The 25,586-nt window shown below is 37.6% G+C and overlaps 2 protein-coding genes and 1 long non-coding RNA gene across 10 annotated transcripts; all 3 read right to left on the bottom strand.

Annotated features, from left to right (window-relative positions):
* Positions 1-6,386: 6,386 nt before the first annotated feature.
* On the bottom strand, positions 6,387-13,058 carry LOC147478750 (puromycin-sensitive aminopeptidase-like). Of its 8 annotated transcripts, XR_015209277.1 has the most exons (14): positions 12,905-13,058; positions 12,120-12,218; positions 11,952-12,002; positions 11,681-11,804; positions 11,400-11,456; positions 11,134-11,243; positions 10,961-11,041; positions 10,410-10,501; positions 9,749-9,863; positions 9,485-9,599; positions 8,700-8,897; positions 7,022-7,168; positions 6,825-6,906; positions 6,387-6,726 (listed from the first exon to the last, which is right to left on the bottom strand). XR_015209277.1 is itself a non-coding variant. In XM_086584692.1 (4 exons), the coding sequence occupies exons 1-4, from the start codon at positions 7,418-7,420 to the stop codon at positions 6,650-6,652; spliced, it is 327 nt and encodes a 108-aa protein (XP_086440818.1). In that variant the 5' UTR covers positions 7,421-7,538; the 3' UTR covers positions 6,387-6,649. The 8 variants fall into 8 exon arrangements, 2 of the variants coding, with proteins under 2 accessions (XP_086440818.1, XP_086440817.1); XR_015209275.1 differs by lacking the exons at positions 6,387-6,726; positions 6,825-6,906; positions 7,022-7,168; ... (5 more) ...; positions 12,120-12,218; positions 12,905-13,058 and adding exons at positions 7,572-7,643; positions 7,722-7,868; positions 10,703-10,878; XR_015209273.1 differs by lacking the exons at positions 10,961-11,041; positions 11,134-11,243; positions 11,400-11,456; ... (2 more) ...; positions 12,120-12,218; positions 12,905-13,058 and adding an exon at positions 10,703-10,878 and having other exon boundaries at positions 6,387-7,168.
* Positions 13,059-13,939: 881 nt separating this feature from the next.
* Positions 13,940-16,293, bottom strand: LOC147478749 (phenolic glucoside malonyltransferase 1-like). The gene is made up of 2 exons (XM_086584583.1): positions 15,709-16,293; positions 13,940-15,129 (listed from the first exon to the last, which is right to left on the bottom strand). Exons 1-2 carry the CDS (start codon positions 16,106-16,108, stop codon positions 14,087-14,089), a joined length of 1,443 nt encoding a protein of 480 aa, XP_086440709.1. The 5' UTR covers positions 16,109-16,293; the 3' UTR covers positions 13,940-14,086.
* Positions 16,294-22,750: 6,457 nt separating this feature from the next.
* LOC147478748 (uncharacterized) lies at positions 22,751-23,681 on the bottom strand. Its single transcript, XR_015207970.1, has 2 exons — positions 23,572-23,681; positions 22,751-23,227 (listed from the first exon to the last, which is right to left on the bottom strand). It is a non-coding gene; the product is annotated as an uncharacterized LOC147478748 (long non-coding RNA).
* Positions 23,682-25,586: the final 1,905 nt, after the last annotated feature.

Raw genomic sequence — 25,586 nt, 5'->3', positions numbered from 1 at the left:
CTATGGCCCGCAAGACCTTGACGCACCTGCGGCGCTACCCCGACAACTCGTTGCGCCTACGTGTGCTTTCGGCGCGAAACAACAAGTTGTGTCTTCGGCGCAAGGCCAAACAACTCGTCGCGCCTTCGGCGCAAGGCCATCCCAATTGCCCTTTATCCATCAACCCGATAACATCAATTGGGCCAGCCAATTGTGCAGTACCATGTCAAATTTAGAAGCCCAACAGTTTATAAGCCCAGCCGCAATTGTTGACTTTTGGCTAATTTTTGGATATATCCCATGATATTGATTGCACTTAACAAAATTGCACAAACCCTCCAAACACTTTGATCTGCCAAGTCATATTTTGGTGATAATGATTACCTACCATTGGATGGGGTCTTTTGAGCCCCACACTTCTCTATTTTGTTAGATAGATAGCAAGTAATTGGGCTCTGGCCATTGCCCCATTCTTCTTGATTCCTATCCACAATCTACTTCACTTCCAAAACAATTCAAATTCCATCACATGTGGATTGATTACCCTGATTATCCAAACATCATAAATAAATCATGGAACAGAGTACACCTCCACCACCCAACACCCTCATATATGATCTTTGGGAAACATCTCTCTTCCAAAAAAAAAAAGCCCTTAGGTATTGGAATAAGACTACTTTTGGCAAAATTTTCAAGAATATTTCAGTTCTTAAAAAAAAGATTGCATGCATTCAAACTAGAAGTCCAACAAAAAAGAATGTGGCTTTAGAACATAAAGCCCTAAGGGAACTTGATAGTTTGCTTGACAATGAGAAGAAACTGTGGAAGCAAAAATCTAGAGACAAAGATGTCTTAGAAGGTGACAGAAATACCCATTATTTTCACATCAAAACCTTAAGATACAGAAAGTTTAATAAGATTAAGTGTTTAAAAGATTCTAAAGGTACATGGTTTACTGCTCATAAAGATATTGGTAACATAGTGGTGACACACTTTCACACACTCCTCGCTAAATATAACACTGTTAATACCATGCTCATTTCTAATCTCTTCGCCAGCTCTATCTCTAATGAGGAAAACATTGATATTTAAAGACCAGTCACTCATGCAAAAGTTAAGGAGGTAGTTTTTAGCATTGGGGGTCTCAAAGCCCTAGGGCCAAATGGCTTCCCAGCTATTTTCTATCACAAGTCTTGGGACTTAATTGGTGAATCTGTTTATAATATGGTTTCAAACTTCTTCTCTGAAGGTCACTCTTTAGAACACATCAATCACACCAACATTTCTTTGATTCCAAAGTGTTCCAATCCAGTTTCATGTGATGACTTCAGACCTATAAGTTTATGTAACATATCTTAATTATAAAATCATCTCAAAACTTCTTTCCAACAGGTTGAAAAGCTCTGTGGCAAAATGCATTTCTCCTTTTCAAAGTGATTTTGTACCACAAAGACAGATTAGTGACAATATTATTTTGGCCCATGAAATCATGCCTACTTTAAAACATAAAAAGGCAAATATGGATTTATGGCAATAAAGATTGACATGTCTAAAACCTTCGACAGAGTCAGCTGGTGTACCGTTCTCTCCATGCTTAATTCTCTGGGGTTTGATCCAAAGATAGTACATCTTGTAAATCAATGTATAAACTCCTCTCATTTCTCTCCTGTTATTAATGGCACTCCAACTAGTCACTTAGGGGTCTCCGACAAGGAGACCCCCTATCACCTATTCTATTCATTTTGTGCATGGAAATTTTTATCAAATTTTTTAGAAAAGGAGACCTCTGAAAATAAAATACATGGGATCAAGATTTCTAGAAACAGCTCTGCTATATCACATCTACTTTTTGCTGATGATGCTTTCATTTTTTGTAGAGCTAACATGGTAGAAGCAACTAAGCTTCTTCATGCTCTAGAGCAATTTGGTAATGCCACGGGTCAAGCAATAAATTTTGAAAAATATGGGGTTCACTTCAGCAAGAACTTTCCCCTGGACCAAGCCCATAGTATTAAGCAGTTACTGAATATGAGATCCATCCAAGTTGGGGAAAAGTATCTTGGCTCTCCCCTCTTTCTTGGGCAGCCTAAATCTGAGATTTTCAACAGTCTTATTTGTAAAGTTAATAATAGGATCTCATGTTGGAAGAGCAAGTTGCTCTCCCAAGCAGCTAGAACAGTTCTCATTAAGTACAGTTCTCATTAAGTCCATCTCATCCACTATATCTACATACCAAATGAGTACTTTTCTTCTGCCTCTAAAGGTCACAACAACTATGAATGCCCTTCAAAGGGACTTTTGGTAGGGAACTAGTCCTGGTAAGAAGCATCCCCTATATCTAAAAAATTGGAGCTTCATTTGTAAATCTAAAAGACATGGTGGTTTGGGTATTAGAGATGCACAGTTAGATAATTTAGCTCGCTCATTTAAGTAAAATTCTTTGTTATATCATTTCTAACCTTTCATCCTTCTTAGCACAACAGTTGAAAAGTAAGTATTTCAACTCCTCTACTGCCTTAAACTCACCACATGTCCATAATAGATCTTGGTTCTGGTATGCTATATAGAAAATTCTTAATAAGATCAAAGATAACTCTATCCGGCAAATTGGAGATGGCAATACTATCAATATGTGGACAACTTCTTGGATTCCAGGTATACATCAAGGGAGAGTACCAAACTCTATTATACCAAACCAATCTTAAATTACAAATGTGTGTCAGAACTCATCAATCACTCCACCAGAACCTGGAATATCACCCTACTTAATCAACTCTTTGATCACTTAACTAGCCTCCACATACAACAAATATACCTACCAAGATCACAACTGTTGGGGTTATCCCTCACATGAGAAAGAAGGAGAGATTTCAGTGATGTTTGAGTGAAGAATTTTGAGCGAGCGAAAGCTCGAAAATGGTCTTGCCCAAGGGAGCCTTGGAGAGAAAAAGAAGATAGTTTTTTTCCTCACTTTTTCAGAAACATCGGTACTGAACTTTTTCCTGCAGGATTTGAAGAGGGTGCACGCGCGCTTGATTTTGTTTGTTTTAGGGCCCACCCGCACTCAAGTCTATTTTCGGCAAAATTCTATTTTTTGCAGAACCACAAGTTTGCAGTATAAGTTTTGGGTTTTTGGCAAAACCTAACACACACAGAAGAAGCCAACACAAGTCACGAAAAAGAAACCCAATTTTGAGAGAGATCAAAATTGAGAGAGAACCTTTGTAGATAGAAAAGCCTATAAAGAGAGAGGAGTGATCTAGTAAGGTGGAGAGACTTGAGATGAGTGATTGTAATCTTTCTTCTCACGTTATAAAAGGATTAGCTCTTGTGGAAGTAGGCATCATTGGCCAAACCACGTTGCATCTTTGTGTTGTGGTATGTTTTATTTTCTTTGCATTATTATTGCATGTTTGTGATAGTTGTTGATTGCTTGGAAGGTTGGGCTTGTTGTTGATTGTAGTTAAAGTTTAGATTTTGTCTAGAGTAGTAGTGTGTTCAAATTACAAGTTATCTTAGTAGGGGGGATTGTTTGGTATTGTTATTCCCCAACAAGTGGTATCAGAACTGTGGTTAGATTAACCTAGCACTACACCAGAATTGTGGATTAAGGACGAACCTATAAGACGAACCTAGGTTAAGTTGTTATCCAAACTTTCCCCGGAAGGCGTTTGATAAAATTCCTGAGAAGAAGTTTGAGTTAAAATAACTTGTAGAGATGGACCATTCTGTAAACACTCGAATGACTAGTCTGAATAGAGCGAACTACACAATCTGAAAATCCAAGATGGAAGACTTGCTTTATTGCAAGGACTTGACACAACCCATTGAAAATGGAGGGGAAAAACCGAAAACGATTGCTGCGGCTGAGTAGAGCAAACTTGACAGAAAAGCAATTGGGTACATTCGACAGTGGATTGACGATAGTGTCTTCTACCATGTATCCCAAGAGACTATAACTTTTGGCTTGTGGAAGAAACTCGAAGACCTCTATGAGAGGAAGTCAGACAGAAACAAAGTGTTGCTCATTAAAAAGTTTGCTAACATGAAGTACAAAGAAGGTTCTTCAATGTCTGAGCATCTTAATGAAGTATAAAATACCATCAATCAGTTGCACTTGATGAAGATTGATATGGGAGACGAAGTTGACGCTTTGTTCCTATTAAACTCTCTACCCGACAATTGGGAGACGTTAGCATTTTCTCTTAAATGAGCCACTAAGGATGGAATTATTTCCATGGAGATGGCTACCGGGGCATTGTTGAATGAGGAGATAGGAAGGGTTTCAAGAAGCAGCTCCTCTCACTCAGAGATCCTTGTCACAGAGAAGCGGGGGAGAGGTAAAAGCAGAAAATCATCTCATTCTAGAGGTGATGACAGAAACAAATCTAGGGTTGAAGCTAGAACTCCTAAGGCAAAGAGACAATGTTACTACTGTGCCACCAAGAGTCACTTCAGGTATGAGTGCAGAACACTGAAGAGGGATGAGAACAATAACTGTGTACATGAAGACATGGAAAAAAGGAACAAAAATGCAGGCAGAGATACTACCACACTAGTCGATGATGGTCTAGTGGGAATTATGTCAGATTGTGGTGAGTGTTATCTTAATACCTCATGCCAGGATACAGAGTGGGTGATAGATATAGGAGTATCCTATCACGTCACACCGCACATGGGATTCTTCACTATCTACAGCTGTGGTGATTTTGGTGAGGTAAAGATGGGTAACAGTGGCGTCTCGAAGATTGTAGGCATTGGGGATGTTCATATAAAAACCAATGTCGACTACACCTTGACACTCAAGGATGTAAGACATGTCCCTGACATTCGACTAAGCCTAATTTCCATTGAGAAGTTAGATGATTATGGCTTTCTAAACTCGTTTGATAACGGGGTATGGAAACTGAACAGAGATTCCATTGTAGCAGCCAAAGAGAAGAAAACTTGCTCTATTTATAAGACATAGGCTAGTTTGTGTAAAGTAGAAGTAAATGCAGCAGAAGAAGAAGCTTCCTCCGAGCTATGGTATAAGAGACTGTGTCATATGGCTCGATTTGGTCTGTCTGAGGGCGCGCCCGAGCTCAAGTCTATTTTCAGCAGAATTCTATTTTTGCAGAACTGCGAGTTTATTTGCAGTATAAGTTTTGGGTTTTTGGTAAAACCTAATACACACAGAAAAAGCCAACACAAGTTACGAAAAAGAAACCTAATTTTGAGAGAGATCAAAATTGAGAGAGAACCTTTGTAGAGAGAAAAACCTGTAAAGAGAGAGGAGTGATCTAGTAAGGTGGAGAGACTTGAGAGGATTGATTGTAATCTTCCTTTCCACGTTATAAAAGGATTAGCTCTTGTGGAAGTAGGCATTATTGGCCGAACCACATTACATCTTTGTGTTGTGGTATGTTTTACTTTCTTTGCATTATTATTGCTTGGAAGGTTGGGTTTGTTGTTGATTGTAGTTCAAGTTTAGATTTTGTCTGGAGTAGTAGTACGTGTGTTCAAATTACAAGTTATCTTAGTAGTGGGGATCAATTGGTATCGTTATTACCCAACAAGCACAACTAGTAGACAAACTTCAATGCTCTCTCACAAAGAAAGGTTCCCACTCAGTCAAGTCAATGTATCACCTACTGAGTTCTCAATATACACAATTCACCATTCCTACAACCAACCTAGCTTTCTGGCACAACACTCATTGCCCAAGAGAATCACTTTTTGCTTGGAAATGTTATCATGAAATCTTACCAACTAGGGAACATCTTGCCAAATTATTCATATCAATGAAAAATCTTGTTTACTATGTGGAATGCCTGTGGAATCTGTACATCATATATTGTTAGTTTCACTACAACAGAAAAGACATTTAAAATCACTCCATAAGTGATGTCAAAAATATACGACGTCACTTTTGCATGTGATGTAACTGGTGGCGACGTGAAAAGTCAGGGTTTTCAACATCACTTTTTAAATAATGTCTACAAGTGATGTTACTTCACATCACTTTTTAATTGATGTCCACAAGTGATGTTATAACTTTGCATCACTTTTTAATCGATGTCCACAAGTGATGTTAAAACGTTGCATCACTTTTTAATCGATGTCCACAAGTGATGTTATAACGTTGCATCACTTTTTAATCGATGTCCACAAGTGATGTTATAACGTTTAACATCACTTTTTAAGTGAAATCAATAAGGTCAATTAACATCACTTAAGAAGTGATGTTTCATTCAGATTCCAAATTACTTGTAAAGTGATGTGAAATAACTCTATAAATCACTTTAAAAGTGATGTCCCATTTATCAAAATAAAAAAAAAAAAAAAAAAAAAATTGCCAATGTCATCCCAATATAATACCATTTTCCTGGTCATTTATCATCAAATAAAGATTTTATCATCAAATAAAGATGAAACGTATCTTAAAATCACATTCATCACACACATATCATCTCCAATTAAAAATATTACACTATATACAAAAAATTGTAACGAGCCAACATAAACCAACAAAATCTAATTTGTAGTACCGAAATGAGTCAAAGAGAACCACAATCACCCAACTAAGAACCTATCACAACTTGGCTTGATGCAATCAATTTAATCCAAGAACCTATCACAGCCTAACAAATCACTCTGTTTTCTTTTTTTTGCAGTATGAAACATTGTACTAGAAAATCAATGCAGACTTGTACTCATGCAAGAATAGTTTGACAATGTCTGGATCTTCAAGAGAAGCAAGATAGGCTATACAAGGAACAAAACCAGGCAGTCAGATAATGTACTTGATAGAAAAACAAGTTTTCCTACATCCATCTTACACAAACAAACCCTTGGAGACTCACCAAGAGAAATATTCTTCAAAGCACGTCTGGAGATATTAGCATGGTCAAAGATGTAAAGCTCAATACTCCTATTATTTTCAACCTAGAACATGTGATGCGATAAATGAAACGAGGAAGACCAAATGAATTGAGAATAAGAACAATCAAAGCAAATACTGTTTTGATTTAACAGATATTTATATTTGAAGATGTCATACTGTGCTAAGAAATTCAGCTTTTATTTCCGAAGCTAGAAGTTTTCTGATGAAAGAGCTGACATCATGAACAACATCGGGATCTGCAACCTCCATCATATCCATGATCTCCCCATCTCTAGGAAGAGTAAGCACCTTTGCGATGAATTCCTAAAAATTATCAAGTAGTAGTTAGAACTAATGAGTGACATTATTTGGTTCTGACATCTACACTATATGATAGCTGGGTCTTCCGGAATACCCTCCCAATATTGAGTAGGCAATTTAAGATCTCCTTATTTACTTAATTTAGAAACATTTCCCTCACTAAATTTAGAATAAGTCCCACTTTTATTAAGATATTGTTGTTTTCCGGGAGACTTTGTCTCATTAGCTGCTTACTTGTTCCCATAAATGATGCATCCAGGTTTCTTCCGACGCAAACTTATTCCAGCTTGTAAGACTAACAAAGATGTACTTTGTATTGATAAGAAATCAATATGGATCTACCTACATTTGAATGTATCATAAAGGCCTTCGAGCTTTAACCCTTGAAAACAAAGTAATCGCAAGTAGTAGAAAGAAGCAACATATCCCTAGTGAACCAGCAAGAAAAAGATAGAGGAGCTATGCTAGGCTACTGAATCTGCAGAGACATACTCAATTGAGTGAAACGTTTATTAAATGGAACAAAAAGTGTTTGTTGGCAAAGAAAAGAAAGAACCTTATAAATGAGACTGCAGAAGACAGATGCCATAACATCTTTATAAATAACAGATGTAGTGCATCCTGATATGATGCAAAGACGACTAGCTGCAAGAGAGGGCGAACCAGTGCTGTCGCGTCGAACAGTCTTGCACGTCTAGCTTGGCTATATGTCAAAGGTAGTAATACATAAATTATATTTTGGGCAAAAAGAGGAGAGCGCAAGGAAAAATATCAGATCCATAGTCTGCCTGTATATGACAAGAATTTATAACTTGGAAGAAGGTTTTAATCAATGGAATGAGGAAAATATGGACCTGAACAAACAATGTCGACACTCCGTTGTTATGTTCCAAGGTTAAAATAGGATATTAAAAATACAACTTTTTGCTAAATTATAATTCAGTAGCAAAGAAACTGATGAGCATCAAAAAGATACTCTGGTAAGGGAGCATGGTTAAAGAATATAAGGAGTACAGTAAGAATGTTGCAAATATGGAACTGAAAGGGCAGTTTACCTCAAGTGATGGAACTGATTTCAACTACATACATGATACACCGTAGAAAATATGTTATAAGAAACAAAAACCTTTTTCGACCACATTGACTACGTTTTTTTTCAACTAACTGTCTTAGATCTTTGCAAACAGTTTCAACGTGGTTTGGAAGATCAAATGACTGGTATCCATTTCAAACAAGATTTAGGCCATTGTGGAGCTATGCAGGATTGAGCATAATTGAGAGATTGTCAATGTGGGAAGTAAACTATATTATTAATAATTGATGATCCTTTCTCTTCTTTTGATGAATGCTAATTGTATGCTTATAAGTTTTTTTTTCAATCATATTCTTAATATTTCTCTCAATCAAAGGGGGGAAAACACACACACGCAGGGCAACTAGGTGAAATTCAGTAAGGGATCCTGAATCCCAAGAAATGAATGTAAGAGACACAATCCATCTAAAGTCAATAATAAATTTGAAAAGAAATGAGTACCTGTCTTTCAAGAGCTTTTCTTTGGTTGCGAGAGCTCCAAATAACAGCACAGAGATTAAATATAAAGCAGTTGTCGTAAGAGAAGCAGCCAGGGTTCCAGCCGGTATCGAACGCGTTCAATTATCTTTCAACGAGGGTGAGCGATTTGAACCAGCCATAATTCCAATAACAGCAGGAAAAAAAAGACTCACCAATGCACTGGAATGGTGAACAATTTTATTAGAAAACTTAGAAGTCATCTAGAATAGGAGGTTAGTTTGCTTATGAGAGAATCCAGCAAGATTCAACAGTTGCACAAAAACATATATGGAATGAACATTTATAAAAACTCAGTGGCCACTTGGAACAAGATTATAAAGCAACAGAAAGGTAGTTTTTCCCTGGATTGAACTTGGGTAGAAGATCTATTTCTCTTCGAGATAAACGAGTGAAAAAAATGAAAAGAAGAAAGAAAAAAAATGTTTGACACCCAGGTTTATGAGTTGATTCCCTTGGTTGTACGTATAATGAATTTATGAATCTGAAGAAACAAGTGAAATCAGCCATCACAAAATCAACTTTACCACTAAAGACCCACTTCAATACTAGATACTACATGGTAATGTCAATGTGTGTAGACATAAAAAGCATATCCAAAAGTGTGAAGAAGGAAGCTCTGAATCTATCAAACAATAGTGGCACTAATTAAAGGGAGCCCATAAGATCCCAAATAAGTCACATATTCACCATAACAAAACAGAATAGGTATACCTACACGAAAACCATTAAGCATTTGTGTTGCTTACTTAAAATTCTAGTCAATTGATCCATCAGGATCAGGTACCCCTGCATTGTTGGTGTGTTGAAATTCTAAACTCAAATTGTCTTTAAATGTCGATGAGCTCAACCCCGTGATTCTAGCTGTGCAAAGATTGGAACCATTTATCAGTAAATTCTAGCGCATAAACTAAAAGAAAAGATAACTTGAGCAATAATAACTTATTCAAAAAAAAAGGTGGACAAGCAATAATCAATAAAATGATAAAAGGCATATTTCGTGTATCACATACCTTTATTGCACCATTAGTAGCAATAGCACTTAACGATAATGTAGTCAAGAAAGTGCACAAGCCACAAAAGGAGACTAACAATAACGAGTCCAGTATGCTAGCCATACCAACTATCCTGAAAAGGGAAAAGGGTAGTATTTTTCCATTAACACTATTAAAGAGTACGTTTAAAAAATGAAAAAACAACAACAGCAAAAGCAAAAAGATCGTATCTAAGACAGAACCTCAGTTGTTTGTTCTCCTCACCATTCTTGCCTTGATCCCTTTTGAATGACGTCAGCCACAAGAGTTCTCACTTTACAACCCTTTATATTGTATGTCATACCACCTATTTTGTTCTACTTCTTCAAATCATTTTTAATACCTTATCCAAGCTAAGGTTAAATTCCTTTCCCGTCATTGTCTCTTTCGTAGCATACATACTAATCTTTCTTCAAACAGGTGAATCATTCGACAGGATTAGTTGTATCATATCCACAAGAAGGTTCCTATACAATGATCAGAATCCTAACTGACCATATATTACAACCCTTAACATTCTTTCTTAATTTCTGAAAATAGAATTGGACACACCAACTGATCTACTAACTTATACATGCAAAGTCTACCATTATGAACTAATACGGATAATAATTAATAGCATAGGGTAGATGTTATTTACCAAGAAAATCGGATAAAATAGATGATTCCCATTATATTTTGCAAGCATGGTACAAATAGACCCATCAAAGTCCCCAATTTAATTCCAGTTGGCTGCAAGATAAATCATATTTCATCCATCAAAAACACATGGAAAAGATTTTAAAGTCAGCAAAAGTGCAAAACTACAATATATTTTATATTTTGACTGGTAATCCCTAATTACATCAGGGTACCTCTTGGGTAACGCCTTCCCACCTAAACATAAGATTGAATTATGACACAATTTCTCATCGATAAACAATTAGAACTGACCTTCTTTACTTGAAGAACTACAATGTCAACTGGATGGGCATTTGGTGTAAGTGACTCAAGCAACCCTTCATAGTACACAGACATGAGAGGAATGTCCTTTCCATTGCAGTCGAGGAGACCAACTGCCAAAGGTATGAACATGGGTACTTTCACTTGCTGGCCAGGGGTTGGAGGAACCTCTTTGACTGGAAAAAGATAAATCATAAACATAATTGAAACTACAAACATTCCTACTGTATATAACGACATTATGTGTACCTAAATCTCAAGGAATAAGTGTTGGCTTCAGGACAAAAAGATGATGTAACCTTCACAATAGGCGTGCCCGCATGAGAGTACCTATAATTTATGATTACATTACAAAACCAAAAGCACCAACAATAATGTTAACAAGTAGAGACTGAACATAACAAGAAGGGGCGCAGACATACCATAATAAGAAATTCTGGAAGTTCGCATCATTTGAATCCTGTATGGAAGTAAAAAAATCTTCACAAGTAGCAGCCTATCCATCATGCCTCTTAAAGTAGAGGTTCATTCCCTAGAACACATAGAGTGTACGTCATCACTCCATAAAAAACAGTTAGTACAATAACATCATTCGGAAGTAGCACAGAATCCACATTTGTGTAAATGTACATATAGCTATAATGCGACAAGATAAACATTTCAGGTTAAGGAAAATCCATGTTCATACTTTTCAAAAACCTCGACTCCCAAGCAAAGTTTTGTACATCCTGACAACTTCAGCTCCCTATTAAGCACAAATACAAATGAAGAATCAAATAATGCAAACTGTAATTATCAAACTAATTCCTAAAAATTATCAAGTACATTGTGTGAGTTCGGTTTCTTCTAAAATACTTAACTCAAATCAATACACTAAACTAAAAGCTATGATCTTCTCTTTTAAGAAAGTTAATGGTGGCGTAGTGACGCGACTGTTATTCAGTCAATGATACAAGAAGGAAAACTCACCATAGATTATTAGAGGAAGAGTTCCCAGAGTTAGGCTTTCAAACTCAATAGATTGTATTTGGTACTTTTCAATGTAATCTGCAAATATTGGTTCTATCATGCTATTTATCATACCACATATAGCCTGTACAGAACAAGATTGAACACAAGTAATAAGAGAGGAAGAATAACCAACCAAAACAACATGTAATCCATATCTCAGTTTCGAGTACAAGGCATGAGGTACAGTTGTGCATATACTTATTAATTGATTATCTGAACTTAAAAGCACCTTATCGAGGTAGGGCCACATATCAGATAGAAACTTATTCAACCAGTCCACCTAAAAAGATCACAAAAAGGAAATCAGTCACTGTGTGGAAAGAAAAGACCGTAAGTCCAAAATATCGGTAAGTGCACAACAAGAAATGAAAAAATCTCCATTAACTTCAATACTCACTCTATCATAATCCGGATTTTTTATCCATTGAGGAATCTCATCCAAAAGATCGTGCAAGGCATTTGAATCCAATTCATGAAGTGGTTTGATGACAGGGTCCTGCCATGTAGGTTTCAAGTGAATATTAATCATACTAAAAGATTCACCAGAAGAACATTTGCAGCACTAACTAGGGAACCGTACCATTCTTAAGTCTTAACTAAATAACATACTTCTAGAGGGAACACATATACTGATTGAGGTTTTAGGTGATGCAATAGGACGAGGACAATATACATGGCTGGGTTCAAGAATTTTCAGGGCTGTGTCAGCATTTCAGAAGATGGTATATTTATCTGGTTTGAAATATTCTTCCAATTACCACGAACAAGACAGTCATAAGCGAGAGAGCGCCCATAGATCCCTACAAGACCAGCCTTTTCTCATACTGCATAGCTAACAGTGCGGCAATAAAAAATGTCTTGTCCCCGATTTCATAAACAAAAATCAATGTGAATGCGACAGTGAAACCTGACTTTGTAATTGCTTCTAAGATTGCTGAAAGACTCCCTTTTGCAAAAGCAATAGCGACGGAGACAGGTGAGAGGCGTGGAAACTTATGGGCGAGAACTAGTAAGATTGAGATCTTTATTAAAGAAATATATGAGAATCACTCTGAAAACAACCAATACCATCTAATTTTCAATCGGCAGAAAAGCAAAACCAACCTTTTTTAATCAAGAATATTCTAAAGTAAGACTGAGAGGAAACCGAAATCAAAGTAAACAGATCGAGAGTGATCTTACCTAGTTCATTAGCGATGTCACACCGCAAATTGGAGAAGATGACAAGAGGAACCCAAAATGTTTTCAGAAGTTGGAGGCTAGATTGAAATAGAAGATGGATGAAGAGGATAACCAGTTTTCTCCGTTTGTTTTTGGTTGGGCTATTTTTGGTGAAAGAAAAGAGTCCAGATATTTTTTATTTTCTAATTTTTGTTTAAGGGTGGCTAGTCTAGCAAACCAATCGCGCACCTGTTTCATTTCTATTTTTCACGGTATTTTTTTTAACTAATTAACTTAATTAAAATGAGCTATATTAATAATAACACTTATGGAAATCAAATTATAAGTGATTTCGAAAACTTGGCAAAGTCACTTTTAATATAAAACAGAATGGGTTGAAAACACGCCACCATGGCTAGGTGACATTCTGAACAGTGATAGATTTCTTGTAACCTTTGGATTTATATATATATATATATATATATATATCATATATATATATATATATATAATCATATATATATATATAATCATCATATATATATATATATATATATATATGATGATTAAAAAAAAAATTAGGCGGAGAGCCCAATTTTCCAAAAAAATTTGCTATAAGTCCACATGAATTTTAATTTCACCCTAAGTCCAAAAACACAGGCTGACATCAGCAATACAAATTTAAATTTATATATACAAATTTAATTTTTCATATGCACATTTAAATTTAAATTTGCATATATAAAATACTATGTAAATTTATATTTTCATCATACATAGGTAAAGAAAACTGTGTAAATTTGAATTTACATATGATGAAGTCATCACGGTTTGTTTTTGAGCCGAAATTATAAATAAAACATGATGATGTCAGCCCAATTTTCCTTAAATTGGAAATTAAAAATCAAAGTAGAGTTGGGGCGAAATTATTATTGGGCTTTGTCCTTGTGTCGTAATCACTGAAGTCCTTCAGATCCAATTTTGACTTTGGCATTTCAAGTACAGCAATTGGGCGCAGAAGATCACTTTCACGGAACCATATTACAGCACGATGACTTGTTTTAAAGAGGTACACCAAATCTTTGGTTTTTATTTTGGTAGTCGATTACATAACAATAATATATTAAGTACAAGCTGTAACTAGTGCATGAGCCTCGAATGTGCGTCTTGAAAAAAAAAATGTAAAGGATCAACAAGGAATCACTACATACGAAGATTTTCAATAGAACTTGTAAAAAGAGCAGCAAAAGCGTTCATCTCAAATGCATCACGAACTAAGTCAATCTCGACGGAGCCTTTTTCATTTGGACCATCATAGAGACATATACTACCCCCAGCCGTTTGGATTTTCTTGACTTTATTTCCCCATCCAAAATCAGTTTCATTCTTAGCGAATTTAGGTGACGAAGAAACATAAGTTAGTTGCTCCCCTGGGAAAGAATGGCAGTAAGATACACCTTCTGCCATTGTACTCCATATTTCAGTGTCTATATTCATAATGGCCTTCCCAATCAACTCTGCTGCAATGGCCATCCCATTTTCTTCTATCAGTTCATTCATATCACTGTTTACAACTAGGGTTCCAACGGCATTACCAAAATATGTTACAGGTAAAGGTGGGTCTAGACGTGCCCTGCAGTCTATTGGAAAGCAAAAGTATTCATTCGGATCCTTGCGCAAACTCAAAACATCTTCAGTAGTACGTCGAGCTTTAATCGAACAAATCCAAACATATGCAGATATTAGTATAAATGTAGATAAATGAAAGGCCGGTATAGTTTGGTTATCCTTCTGGATGCGTGTCGAGACCCATTGCCTGAGTTTCTCAATTTCTGAACAACTTATCACAAAAGTACCCTGGGCCTTATCAATTGGAACATCAGGAATCTTTAGAATATTGCAGGTCTCTTTGGTCATGCCCATCGTCTCCAAGTCTTTTAAGTAAACCAGCTCGATCCCATTTCGATCCTTAACCATGGTCCTATCGTGAAAAGGTAGTGACTCGGTCACAAGAGAAGTGTCTCCTTGTGACCTACAAAGAGATGCCCACGTCTTCATGAAATGGTTAGCAGATCTTCCATCCATGGCCATGTGATTGTAGGTGATCCCAATACATATACCACTGTCTGGAAACAGTGTTATTTGCAAGTTCAACAGGGGAATAAGTTTGGGATTTGACAGTGCATGTTCTTCAAATGTAGCAATTAGAGGATACAACTCGTTAGCATTATTCCTTAGGTGTTTACCTGCATGGTTAAAATTGTCAAACGTAACCAACTCCATAGAAGCTAATTTGAATAACAACCGTATAGATTACTTACAACTAAATTGCCACATATAGAACAAATTTGAGTTTAGTTGGACACATTTATGTCCAATTCATTTTTATATATGTATACTAGCTAGCTTGGAGTCTTGGACATGACGAAGTCTTGTTTTGTCGGTGAGAATGACCACACTTTCAGTCTTTCATAAAGATCACTATTTTTGCTCATTTCGTCTCTAATAACCTTTCTAATAACTAGCTTGAAAATGTTTAATTTGTGGTCGTCAATAGCCTTGAGTTCAAAAGTTTCAAGACTAGATTGAATCAGATCTGGTAAGCTCGTCTCGGTAGAGAGCATTCTTGCCATGGATTCAGAGAGCCCAAATTAATGCCGTTTCCCCAGCATAAGAAGCTATTGTTGGACTTGTAACTGCCCAAATGGCTTATGTCCAGCCGGCAGACGGTATGTTCAAAAATTAAACACTAATTCACACGGGCACACACACACGCACACACATTGAGATTTGAGACTGCACCTTTAGTGTGCACGCATGATTACCTGAGAGATGGTCAAAATCATAGTTGCACTCTGCCACAGTTAGAGGTACGGAGTCACCATCCTTGTAGAGGATATGAGGCTTAGTAGAATCATCAGGCCAGGAAATATAACCAGCCAGAGGGAAGAAATATTGGAGAGTTAGAGAGAGTGAGTGTTTGATATTGGGAACGATGGTGTTGATGAGGTATGTCTTGGGGTGGTGAACTTCGAAGTAGTAGACTGCTCGGATGGGAAACAATGTGTACCATGGTGTAAGATCAAAGAAAGATAATGGAAGAGATGTTGAAGAAACTGAACCTAATGGTGGTGATATTTGGCAGGTCTCAAGTACCTCCACCTTGTAAGGGAGTGTCGTGATTGCTGCGGCCTGAAGGCCTTCGCTCGAGTTCTCCGTCACCATCCTTGTTTAATTGTTGTACTTAACTTACTCCACAAGGAGATATATAGCCAAATGATCAGAAAATGTGGTTCTGCATATATCTGCTACCTAATTACTTGAATAGTAGTACCAACAAAATCACTGAAAAAATTTAGGACGAGAGCTCCACAAGTTACCCAACGAGTAGGCCACTTGTTAGTCATCTTTCTACATATAAATAATAAGTCGTTAATCGGAACGCAGTTCCTGGCGGATGCGATTAAAAAATACAGGGGTCCTAACACTAATTCTCACTACTATTTTTTATTATTGGTGAACAGTTACTACAGTGTTTATGATTTTTGAAAACTTTTAAAGATTTGCATTATCAACCTATGGACCTTGAAAACTTTGCCAACACTAAAATACGTCATTTTCTGGCTTAGCCGCGTTTAGGTTGCCAATAGATTTTATTTTTATTTTTTCCATTTTGTACGTGTGGTTGCTGGCTTGCTGCTAATGTTGTTTCCACAATAATTGGGGCTTAATGCCGGCCTTTAGATCCAATTATGGGTTTGCATGTTCAAGTTTTCAACAAACTTACGGCAGAAGATTCCATAACTGTTATGAATATATAAGTGCGGAAACAACGTTACCCACACCAAACGGATCAATCCTACACAAAGATCGATCTTTCACACTAGACAAGACTTCAACACCCTCCAAGCAATATCCCAACACTTCTCAATATCAAATAACAAAGATATAAAGTAAAACAATTAATGTAAAGGAAGACAAACAAACCACAAGACGAGATATATCGTGGTTCGGCTTGACTTGAATTTGCCTACTTCCACACTTGCGAAGTTCCAAGCTTTACTTGGATGTCCCGAGTAGCAGATTACAAGTCTCTCAATTCACTCACAAAGAATGAACACTCAACTCACAAAGAATTGCTCTCTTATTATAAATCTCTTTCTTGGTTTTGGAAAAAGTTAGGTTTTCCAAAACCGATTTTGTTTTTATACCAAAACCAAAATCGCGAAATAAGACTTATTAATGCGGGTTAAGCCCACAAAACATCTTAACCGAAGCGCTGGTCGCGCCAAAACATCGGAGCATGAGCGGTCGCTCATAATTTCAACCACAACGACAAAGCGCATCGGCGTGAAAAACAAAAAACTCTTTTTCTCTACATTCTCCACCTCGGTGAGGTTTTAATACATAAAACCAAGCCTAACACATCCAAAGAAGATCACATCCAAAGAGGGAACACCTCCATCAAGGAAGACTCGTAGTTAATCGCCCGGCGGTTATGCCCATACACGTGGCTCTTTCAAACATGTAGATTTGGAGCAAGTCCAAACGGTGTTGGAACTTAACTCCGGTGACAACTTTCTTTCAAAGATATCGATTAGGATTTTCATGGGTGTCTACTTTCTCAAGTGCTACATCACCATCCTCAACGACATCCCGTGATAAAGTGATAACGGACATCAATATGCTTGGTCCGACCATGATGAACTTGGTTCTTCGCCAAATGAATAGCACTCGACTATCACAATACAAAGCAACACCGTGCACATTTCGCTTCAATACCCAAATCATCTAGAAGACCTCGAAGCCATAGTGCCTCTTTTTATCGACTTCTCACCATCGCCATATATACTGCCTCAATAGTAGATAGATAAGAGTAGGTTCTGTAGCATAGATCTCGAAACTAACCAATTGCACCATGCATCATAAACACATAACCAAGAGTCGATCGTCATCTATCTAGATCACCGCGATAATCAGAATCCACAAACCCAATCGACATAACAAGTGCCTCCACCATAAGCTAATCCCACATCCAAGGTACCCTTCAAGTACCTTAGTACCCATTTTGGACTTTGCCTCCCAATGTCGCTTCCGGCAGATTTGTCATATACCGCCGACAACACTAATCGCCTGCTGGAAATGTCCGGGCGTGTGCACACCATAGCATACATCAAACCGCCCACGGCACTTGCATAAGGACCATTTGTTTATATGCTTTTGTTCCTCCAATCAACTAGGAGAGAACTTAGGTTGAAAAGCCTAAAATGCCCAAATAAAGGTGTAGAAACCGACTTTGCATTCTCCATACCAAATCGAAATTACTTTTGAATGTATTTCTTTCCGAGATACAACTATCCGCCGCTTCTTCCTATCTCTCGTCAATCTCCATGCCCGAGATCTTGGCTCCACCTAAGTCTTTTCATCTCAACTTCGAGCTAAGTTGAGATTTCAACTTGTCTGTCTCCACCATGCTTTTGGAAGCAAGAAGCATGTCATCCACATAAAGCGGAGATAGATGAAGTCATTACCATTTTTAAGCCTTCTAAAGTAGACACGCGGTCATACTTACTTGGGTGTACTCATGTTGCATCATGAATGTGTCAAAGCCTTGTACCATTGCAGGCGATTGCTTTAACCCGCATAAAGGACCGATTCAATTTGCATACATAATCTTTTTTCAAGAATGACAAACCCTTCGGTTGTCTCATATAGATCTCTTCTTCCAAGTCCCCATGCAAGAAAGCGGTTTTCACATCAAGTTGCTCTAACTCCAAGTTCAAGTGAGCAACTAAACTTAATAACACACGAATGGACATATGTTTGACCACCGGGGAAAATACCTCATCAGTAGTTAACTCCTTCTTTCGTGAAAAACCCTTTGCTACCACTCTTGCCTTGTACCAAAAGATCGTCGGTTCGGGAAGGACCTCTTTCTTTTCGAACACCCATTTATCGCCGATAGTCCTTTTGCCGCTTTGGCAATAAAAACCAGTCCCATGTGTGATTTTTATCAAGAGATTCCATCTCTACTTGCATAGCTACCAACCAATCTCAGTAATGAAAGCATCTCTAACGCCTTTCTTGAAGCTATCCGCTCATCATCTTCGATATTCAACAAGCATATGCCACTAAATCCACCGACCATAGTGTTTCACCGGCTTCGTTTTGCCCATACTTGTGCACTTCTTTAACTTGTCTCGTGGCCTGTGGTCACCCACTACAAGTTCGCGGATGCTCTTGCTCGCTTCTTCTTTGTGTGGTTCCATGATTTGGTACCTCATCATGATCTAACCAATCATCGGGCTGCAGATCGGACAACTCAAGCTCATTAGCTTGAACTTTTATAGACTCACCATTCTTCCCGCCTACTTCCTCCTTATCAAAAGATAACACGGAAGTTTCATCAAAGGTAACATCTCTCGACCAGAACTTGTGGTCTTCTAGACACCACAATCTATATCCCTTTTACCCCATTTGCGGCCTAAGAATATGGCCTTCTTAGCTCTAGGATCTAGCTTGTTATCCCTCACATGGTAGTAAGTCGTCGATCCAAACACTCGCATAAAATACTATAATCGGTGGGTTACGACCACACCTCATAAGGTGTCCCGCAATCTATAGCCGGTGACGTGACCTATCAGATAGGTAACACGCCATGGACACCGTGATTCCGCCTAATACTCTTTGCCTGGGGACCGGCATTAGACAATAAACATCTTGCTCTTTCAAGCAAAGTTCTATTCATCCCTCGCCATTCCATTTCTGGCTGTGGCGTGCTCGACGGTATCGATTAATCCGGCAATTCCCTGTCAGCAAGACTTTAACTCTTGAAAGGTCCATAGGTATTTCGAGCACCATTGTCGGACCGTAATGTCTTTACCTTCCTATCCGTATGCGATTCTCAACCCTTGCCTTCCACTTCTTAAATGTCTCAAACACTTCATCTTTTCGATTTCATCATATACACCCACACATACGAAGTATGATCATCAATGAATGAGACATAATAGCGGTTACCTCCCTTTGAAAGCCACCCGGAGGGTCCCCAAACATCTCGTATGCACATAATCAAGGATGTTTTGTTGTCGCGGTGTGCTTGCTTGACTTGAACTTGACTCGCGATCGCTTTCCATAGACGCAATGCTCACGGAACCCCATACTTGGCTTCTTCAAGTTCTTCAAGAACCCTCACAGCACAACTCGGACAAACCCTTTTCACTCATATGCCCTAAACGATATGCCATATCTTAGTGCACTCGTAATCATTACTACATGCACCCATCGCTATATCGCCTATCACCATTACTACCTATCGAGTATACAAGGTTCCATATTTTTGACCCTTCATAACAACTAAAGAGCCATTAACAATATTTAGGACTCCACCTTCGCCCACAAACTTGTGGCCTTTGGAATCCAAGGTACCAAGAGAAATAAGACTTTTCTTTTTAGCTCAGAACATGTCTCACATCGGTTAAAGTCCTCACTACACCATCATACATCTTGACCAGATAGTTCCAATTCCTACCGCCTTACAAGCAACGCCATTACCCATTAAAACGGAACCACCATCAATGCTCTCATAAGAAATAAACCACTTTCTATTCGGGCACATATGATAGGAACATCCGGAATCAAGAATCCACTTTTTGGTCATATAGTCTTGTGGTGGACACGTAGTGAACTCATCCTCTTCAAAGCCCGGAAGCATAATTTGCCTCAATTTTTGCCTTACCTTTCTTCCGACCATCATCTCTTGTTCTCTTTCTTGGTGAGGACAATTACTTGCATAATGTCCCTTTTCATTGCAATTGTAGAAGACTGTACATATTTTAAAGGCTTCTTTGACTTGGACCTAGAATTCTCATTATTTGAATAATTACGTTTCATAATAATTTCCTCTTGCCACTAGCCCCCGACTGCAGATCAATGTTATTCTCTACACGTGTCTTCTTCATCAACTCATAAGAAAGAAGTGCACTTTGAACTTCATCAAGATCGACGACTTTCTCTCGTTCATGAATGTAGTCATTAGATGCTCATAGCTTTCTGGCAAGGAGAATATTAAACATGCCGCTTGATCCTCATCATCCATCTTCATACCAACATTCAAATAATCCGCTAGACGTCGACGGAACTCACTAACGTGCTCTTGCATCGTTGAACCATCGCACCACCATCATGTACCGATAAAGACGCTTCTTAAGATACATCTTGTTCGTTATGCTCTTGGTCATATACATAGACTCTAGTTTGAGCCAAATACCGGCAGCGGTATTTTCTCCCATCACACTATACATAACCTCATTAGCAAGACATAACCGGATTGATGAACAAGCTTGAAGATCGAACTCTTCCCAATCATCATTGCTCATACGCCTTTAGATTTAATCCCCTTTTAAAGCCTCAGCAAACCTTGTTGGATGAGGATGTCCTTTACTTGGACTTGCCAAATCCCAAAGTTATTCTTCCCATTAAACTTCTACTTCAAACTCGTTTGACATCTTGGGAGCCATCTTTCAAGTTACACACAATAACCCAAAAGAAAACGGTTTCATTTCGAATTTAATCGAACACCTTGTCTACACAAATTTTGAGCACTAAACTCAAAATCCTAGGTCGTATACCTAAGCTCCGATACCAATTGTTATGAATATATAAGTCGGAAACAACGCTTTCCACAACAAACTTAATCAATCCTACACAAAGATCGATCCTTCACACTAGACAAGACTTCAACACCCTCCAAGCAATATCCCAACACTTCTCAATATCAAATAACAAGCATATAAAGTAAAACAATTAATGTAAAGGAAGAACAAACCACAAGACGAGATATATCATGGTTCAATTTGCCTACTTCCACATCGCGAAGTTCCAAGCTTTCTTGGATGTCCCGAAGTAATGATTACAAGTCTCTCAATTCACTCACAAAGAAGAATGAACACTCAACTCACAAAGAATTCTTTCTCTTATAATCTCTCTTTCTTGGTTTGGAAAAAGTTAGGTTTTCAAAAACCGATTTTGTTTTATACCAAAACCAAAATCGATTCTTTATCAGAAATGGGGTTCACAAAAAAAATCCAAATACGGCGTGGTCCGCCAAAACGCCAAAAGCATGAGCATGAGCTGGTCGCGCTCCACTCGAGCCTGGCCTCGAGCGTGAAAAACAAAAAAAACTCTTTTTTCTCTACATAATTACTTGAATAGTAATACCAACAAAATCACTGAAAAAATTTACGACGAGAGCTCCACAAGTTACCCAACGAGTAGGCCATTTGTTAGTCATCTTTCTACATATAAATAATAAGTCGTTAATCGGAACGCAGTTCCTGGCGGATGCGATTAAAAAATACAGGGGTCCTAGCACTAATTCTCACTACAGTATTTATGATTTTTGAAAACTTTTAAAGATTTGCATTATCAACCTATGGACCTTGAAAACTTTGTCAACATTAAAATACGTCATTTTCTGGCTTAGCCGCGTTTAGGTTGCCAATAGATTTTATTTTTATTTTTTCCATTTTGTACGTGTGGTTGCTGGCTTGCTGCTAATGTGGATATATAATTTGATATTACAAGTTTACAACATTTAAAGCATCTATACACGTGTTTGGTGTTTCCACAATAATTGGGGCTTAATGCCGGCCTTTAGATCCAATTATGGGTTTGCATCTTCAAGTTTTCAACAAACTTACGGCAGAAGATTCCATAACACTTTGGACTCTGAAGACTGGCACCCTATTTAATTATTTACACAAAGTTTTACGTTGAACATCTTTGGGCTTTCCACTTGCTGAGAAATAACCACCTAACAAAATTTTCTGCCCTCATATCAAGTGGTTCAATTTTCTTACATAATTCAGTGTCTACATTCATAATGGCCTTCCCAATCAAAACGCTGCAATGGCTATCATATCAGACTTTACAAACACGAACTCCATACATTTACCAAAATATGTTACGGGCAAAGGTGGGACTCATCACAAAACTACCCTGGACAAGATTATTCGAAACAGTAGAAGCCTTTAGAATGTTTGTGGTATATATCCCTTGTCATACCGAAAGTCTCCAAGTCTTTCAAGTTGACCAGCTCGATCTGTCACAAGAGATATGTCTCCTTGATGTCTACAAAGAGATCCCATGTCTTGCTAGAATGGTTAGCTGCTCTTCCATACATAGCCATATGACAGATGGTGATCCCAATACAAATACCATTGTTTGGAAATAGTGTAATTGCAAGCTCAATAGAGGAACTAGTTTAGGATTTGACAACGCATGCATGTTCTTCGAATGAAACAAGTAGAGGATACAACTCGTTAGCATTTTTCGAGTGGTTACCTGCATAGTTCCAAATGTCAAACCAACTCCTTGCAAGTTAATTTGAAGTTTTGAACTACACCTTAACATACTTTGGACGCTTTTTTGTCCAACGACTGTTTATACTGGACTCAAGTTGTCTTGGCAAGGTAAGTGAATTATTATTGATTTATTGAATTGCTACAATATGTTGATCTCCCTAGAGCTTATTCTTGCGAAAATTTGAGATTAAATCTAAATTTTGTCCGAAGTTAGCTTCGCGTCCTAACGGTTTTATTAAGCGCTAAACAACAATAACACAAATAAGTCATATCAGTGTTTCTAAATAAAGTAAATTTCCTAATTTTTGAACCATGCAAGATTACCTGATAAGTGTCATATCGTTGGAGTGTTTGATATTGGGAAGATCGGTTTTCATGAAATAACTCTTTGATTGACTATTGGATTGGTGAAGTTGCTCATAGTAGTAAACTTTTTGGACAGGATGCGTTTCCAGAGTATTTCCAAAACATTTGAGAACCGCACCTTCGAGAGTATTTCCAAAACATTTTCCTTGCAATATGATGTGGATCATTACTCTTATTGCAACAACAATAACAACGCCTTGTTGCAATGTGGCCAATATTGCCCAATTCAAACTTCGGACTTAAAGAGGTACAACGTACACCAAATCTCTGGTTTTTATTTTGGTAGTCGATTACATCACAACCATCACCTTCTCAAGAATTACTCTGTACTTATTTCATTATAGAACATGGCTTATGGCAATATTGATTATAATATGAGGTTTTGAGTGTCAACAGAACAAAGATCTCTTAATATATATATATATATATATATATATATATATATATATATATATATATATATATATATATATATATATATATATATAATTAATTTTATGAAGTTACTATGGAAGATAAACCTGCATTTCGCCATTTTGATGTTTCTGTTAATGTCCCTTTAATTTTTTTCCATCGTTGAAATATAATTTTTTTCCGTCGTTGATTCTTTGAAATATATGGAAGACTTGGTACACTGTAGGCCCTTCTTCGTTGCTGCTACTAACCTTTGCATTACTTGAAATTAGTTTGCTCTTGTGACTTGGTTACCTCTGCAGCGCTACCGCTTTTAGTACTCTTGATGTATCTGTTCCTGCCTTCTTCTGCATATGTGGCACATTTTCTTCACTTCTGTTTCTATCTTTACAGCTGTGTTTCCTATTAAGACAATTGGCCAACCCCCCTAACAGCCCTTGGTACATCTGTGTTTAGATTGTACTTCCCATTTCTGCCTTTTGCCATATACATAACGTCTGTTTATAAACCTGCATTTGTTAGGCCACCTTCATATGGTGGGACAACATCATGAACTGATATGAGAGAACAAATAGTCAACAAAAAGAGAAGTGGATAACATCTCAAAAGATAAAAGACACTTTTCTTGTATCATGATATTAGACCCAGATGGATTCGAACCATCAACCTCTCAACTAGTGAGCGCTCTTTCCATTTTGAGCTTTATGGATCCATTGATAGCAAACACACAGGGAAACTAACATTTATTTCGATGAAGTAAATAAAAACCATCCAAAGTCGTTTACATCACAACTACAAAAACATCTTAGCATATATAGATGGGGGGTCCTATCACAGCACGGGAAAAACAAAGACAAGCAGTTGATTATAGCAGCAGCACAACAAAAAAAGGGTACAGGAGCAAAGAAAGACAAAACACAGCCTGTATTGTCACGACTTAATGTCTGCTCACCGTTTCCATTAGCTATCTTTGCTTCAAACAGAGAGATCTGGTTAAGGCCCACATCTCTCCCTTGACCAACTTGCATGTATTCACGACCACTTTAAAAAAATGCCTTCAATTTCGTGTTTGCTTTTCATTGTGTTCCTTTTTCTTTTTTTTTTCTGGGGGTGTCATGAAATATGTTACAAGAAAAAATCTACTAGAAGCAGTATAAAAGGAATGAGAAGCAACAACTCATTTTGAAAGGTCCTTCGGGTCGGTCTCGTAGAAGAGTCGAAGAAGTAGCACCAGGATTTCCGGAGTCCGACAGGTTTCCTTAGAGCAAATATAGCTCTGATGACTTGGGGTGACCACTCTGTACACACCGCGCTACTTATTAAAAGAAAATTATTCTTCCTATTGTCCTCTCCAAATGAGAATACGTGAACCCAAAGTAGGACTTGTATTACCAGCTACAGAGTCACATGGCATTGGAGAGTCACTTGCACATCCGAATGGAATCTGCGGTGCTAGTGAAGTTCCCATTGTTTTCAGATTTTCGATGATTTTGCCATATGTTATTACCATAGAGGTCCGCAAACAAGTACCTGTAGAGAAGATTATCGCAAAGCTGATT

This window comes from Coptis chinensis, chromosome 9 (assembly GCF_015680905.1).
Source record: "Coptis chinensis isolate HL-2020 chromosome 9, ASM1568090v1, whole genome shotgun sequence".
Classification (NCBI taxonomy): domain Eukaryota; kingdom Viridiplantae; phylum Streptophyta; class Magnoliopsida; order Ranunculales; family Ranunculaceae; genus Coptis; species Coptis chinensis.
Note: the sequence above shows the minus strand (reverse complement) of the source record. Positions and strands in the feature narration are given on the sequence as shown.

Bases quoted from the DNA above. Each gene is read 5' to 3' on its own strand.
- LOC147478750 (XM_086584691.1), bottom strand. From the start codon at position 10,843: ATGTTCATACCTTTGGCAGTTGGTCTCCTCGACTGCAATGGAAAGGAC. The intron at 10,502-10,702 runs GTCAGTTCTAAT...TTTATCTTGCAG, and splicing joins TAGTTCTTCAAGTAAAGAAG to CCAACTGGAATTAAATTGGG. The intron at 9,864-10,409 runs GTAAATAACATC...TTCCCTTTTCAG, and splicing joins TATTTTATCCGATTTTCTTG to GATAGTTGGTATGGCTAGCA.
- LOC147478749 (XM_086584583.1), bottom strand. From the start codon at position 16,108: ATGGTGACGGAGAACTCGAGCGAAGGCCTTCAGGCCGCAGCAATCACG. The intron at 15,130-15,708 runs GTAATCATGCGT...TTAACCATGCAG, and splicing joins TGATTTTGACCATCTCTCAG to GTAAACACCTAAGGAATAAT.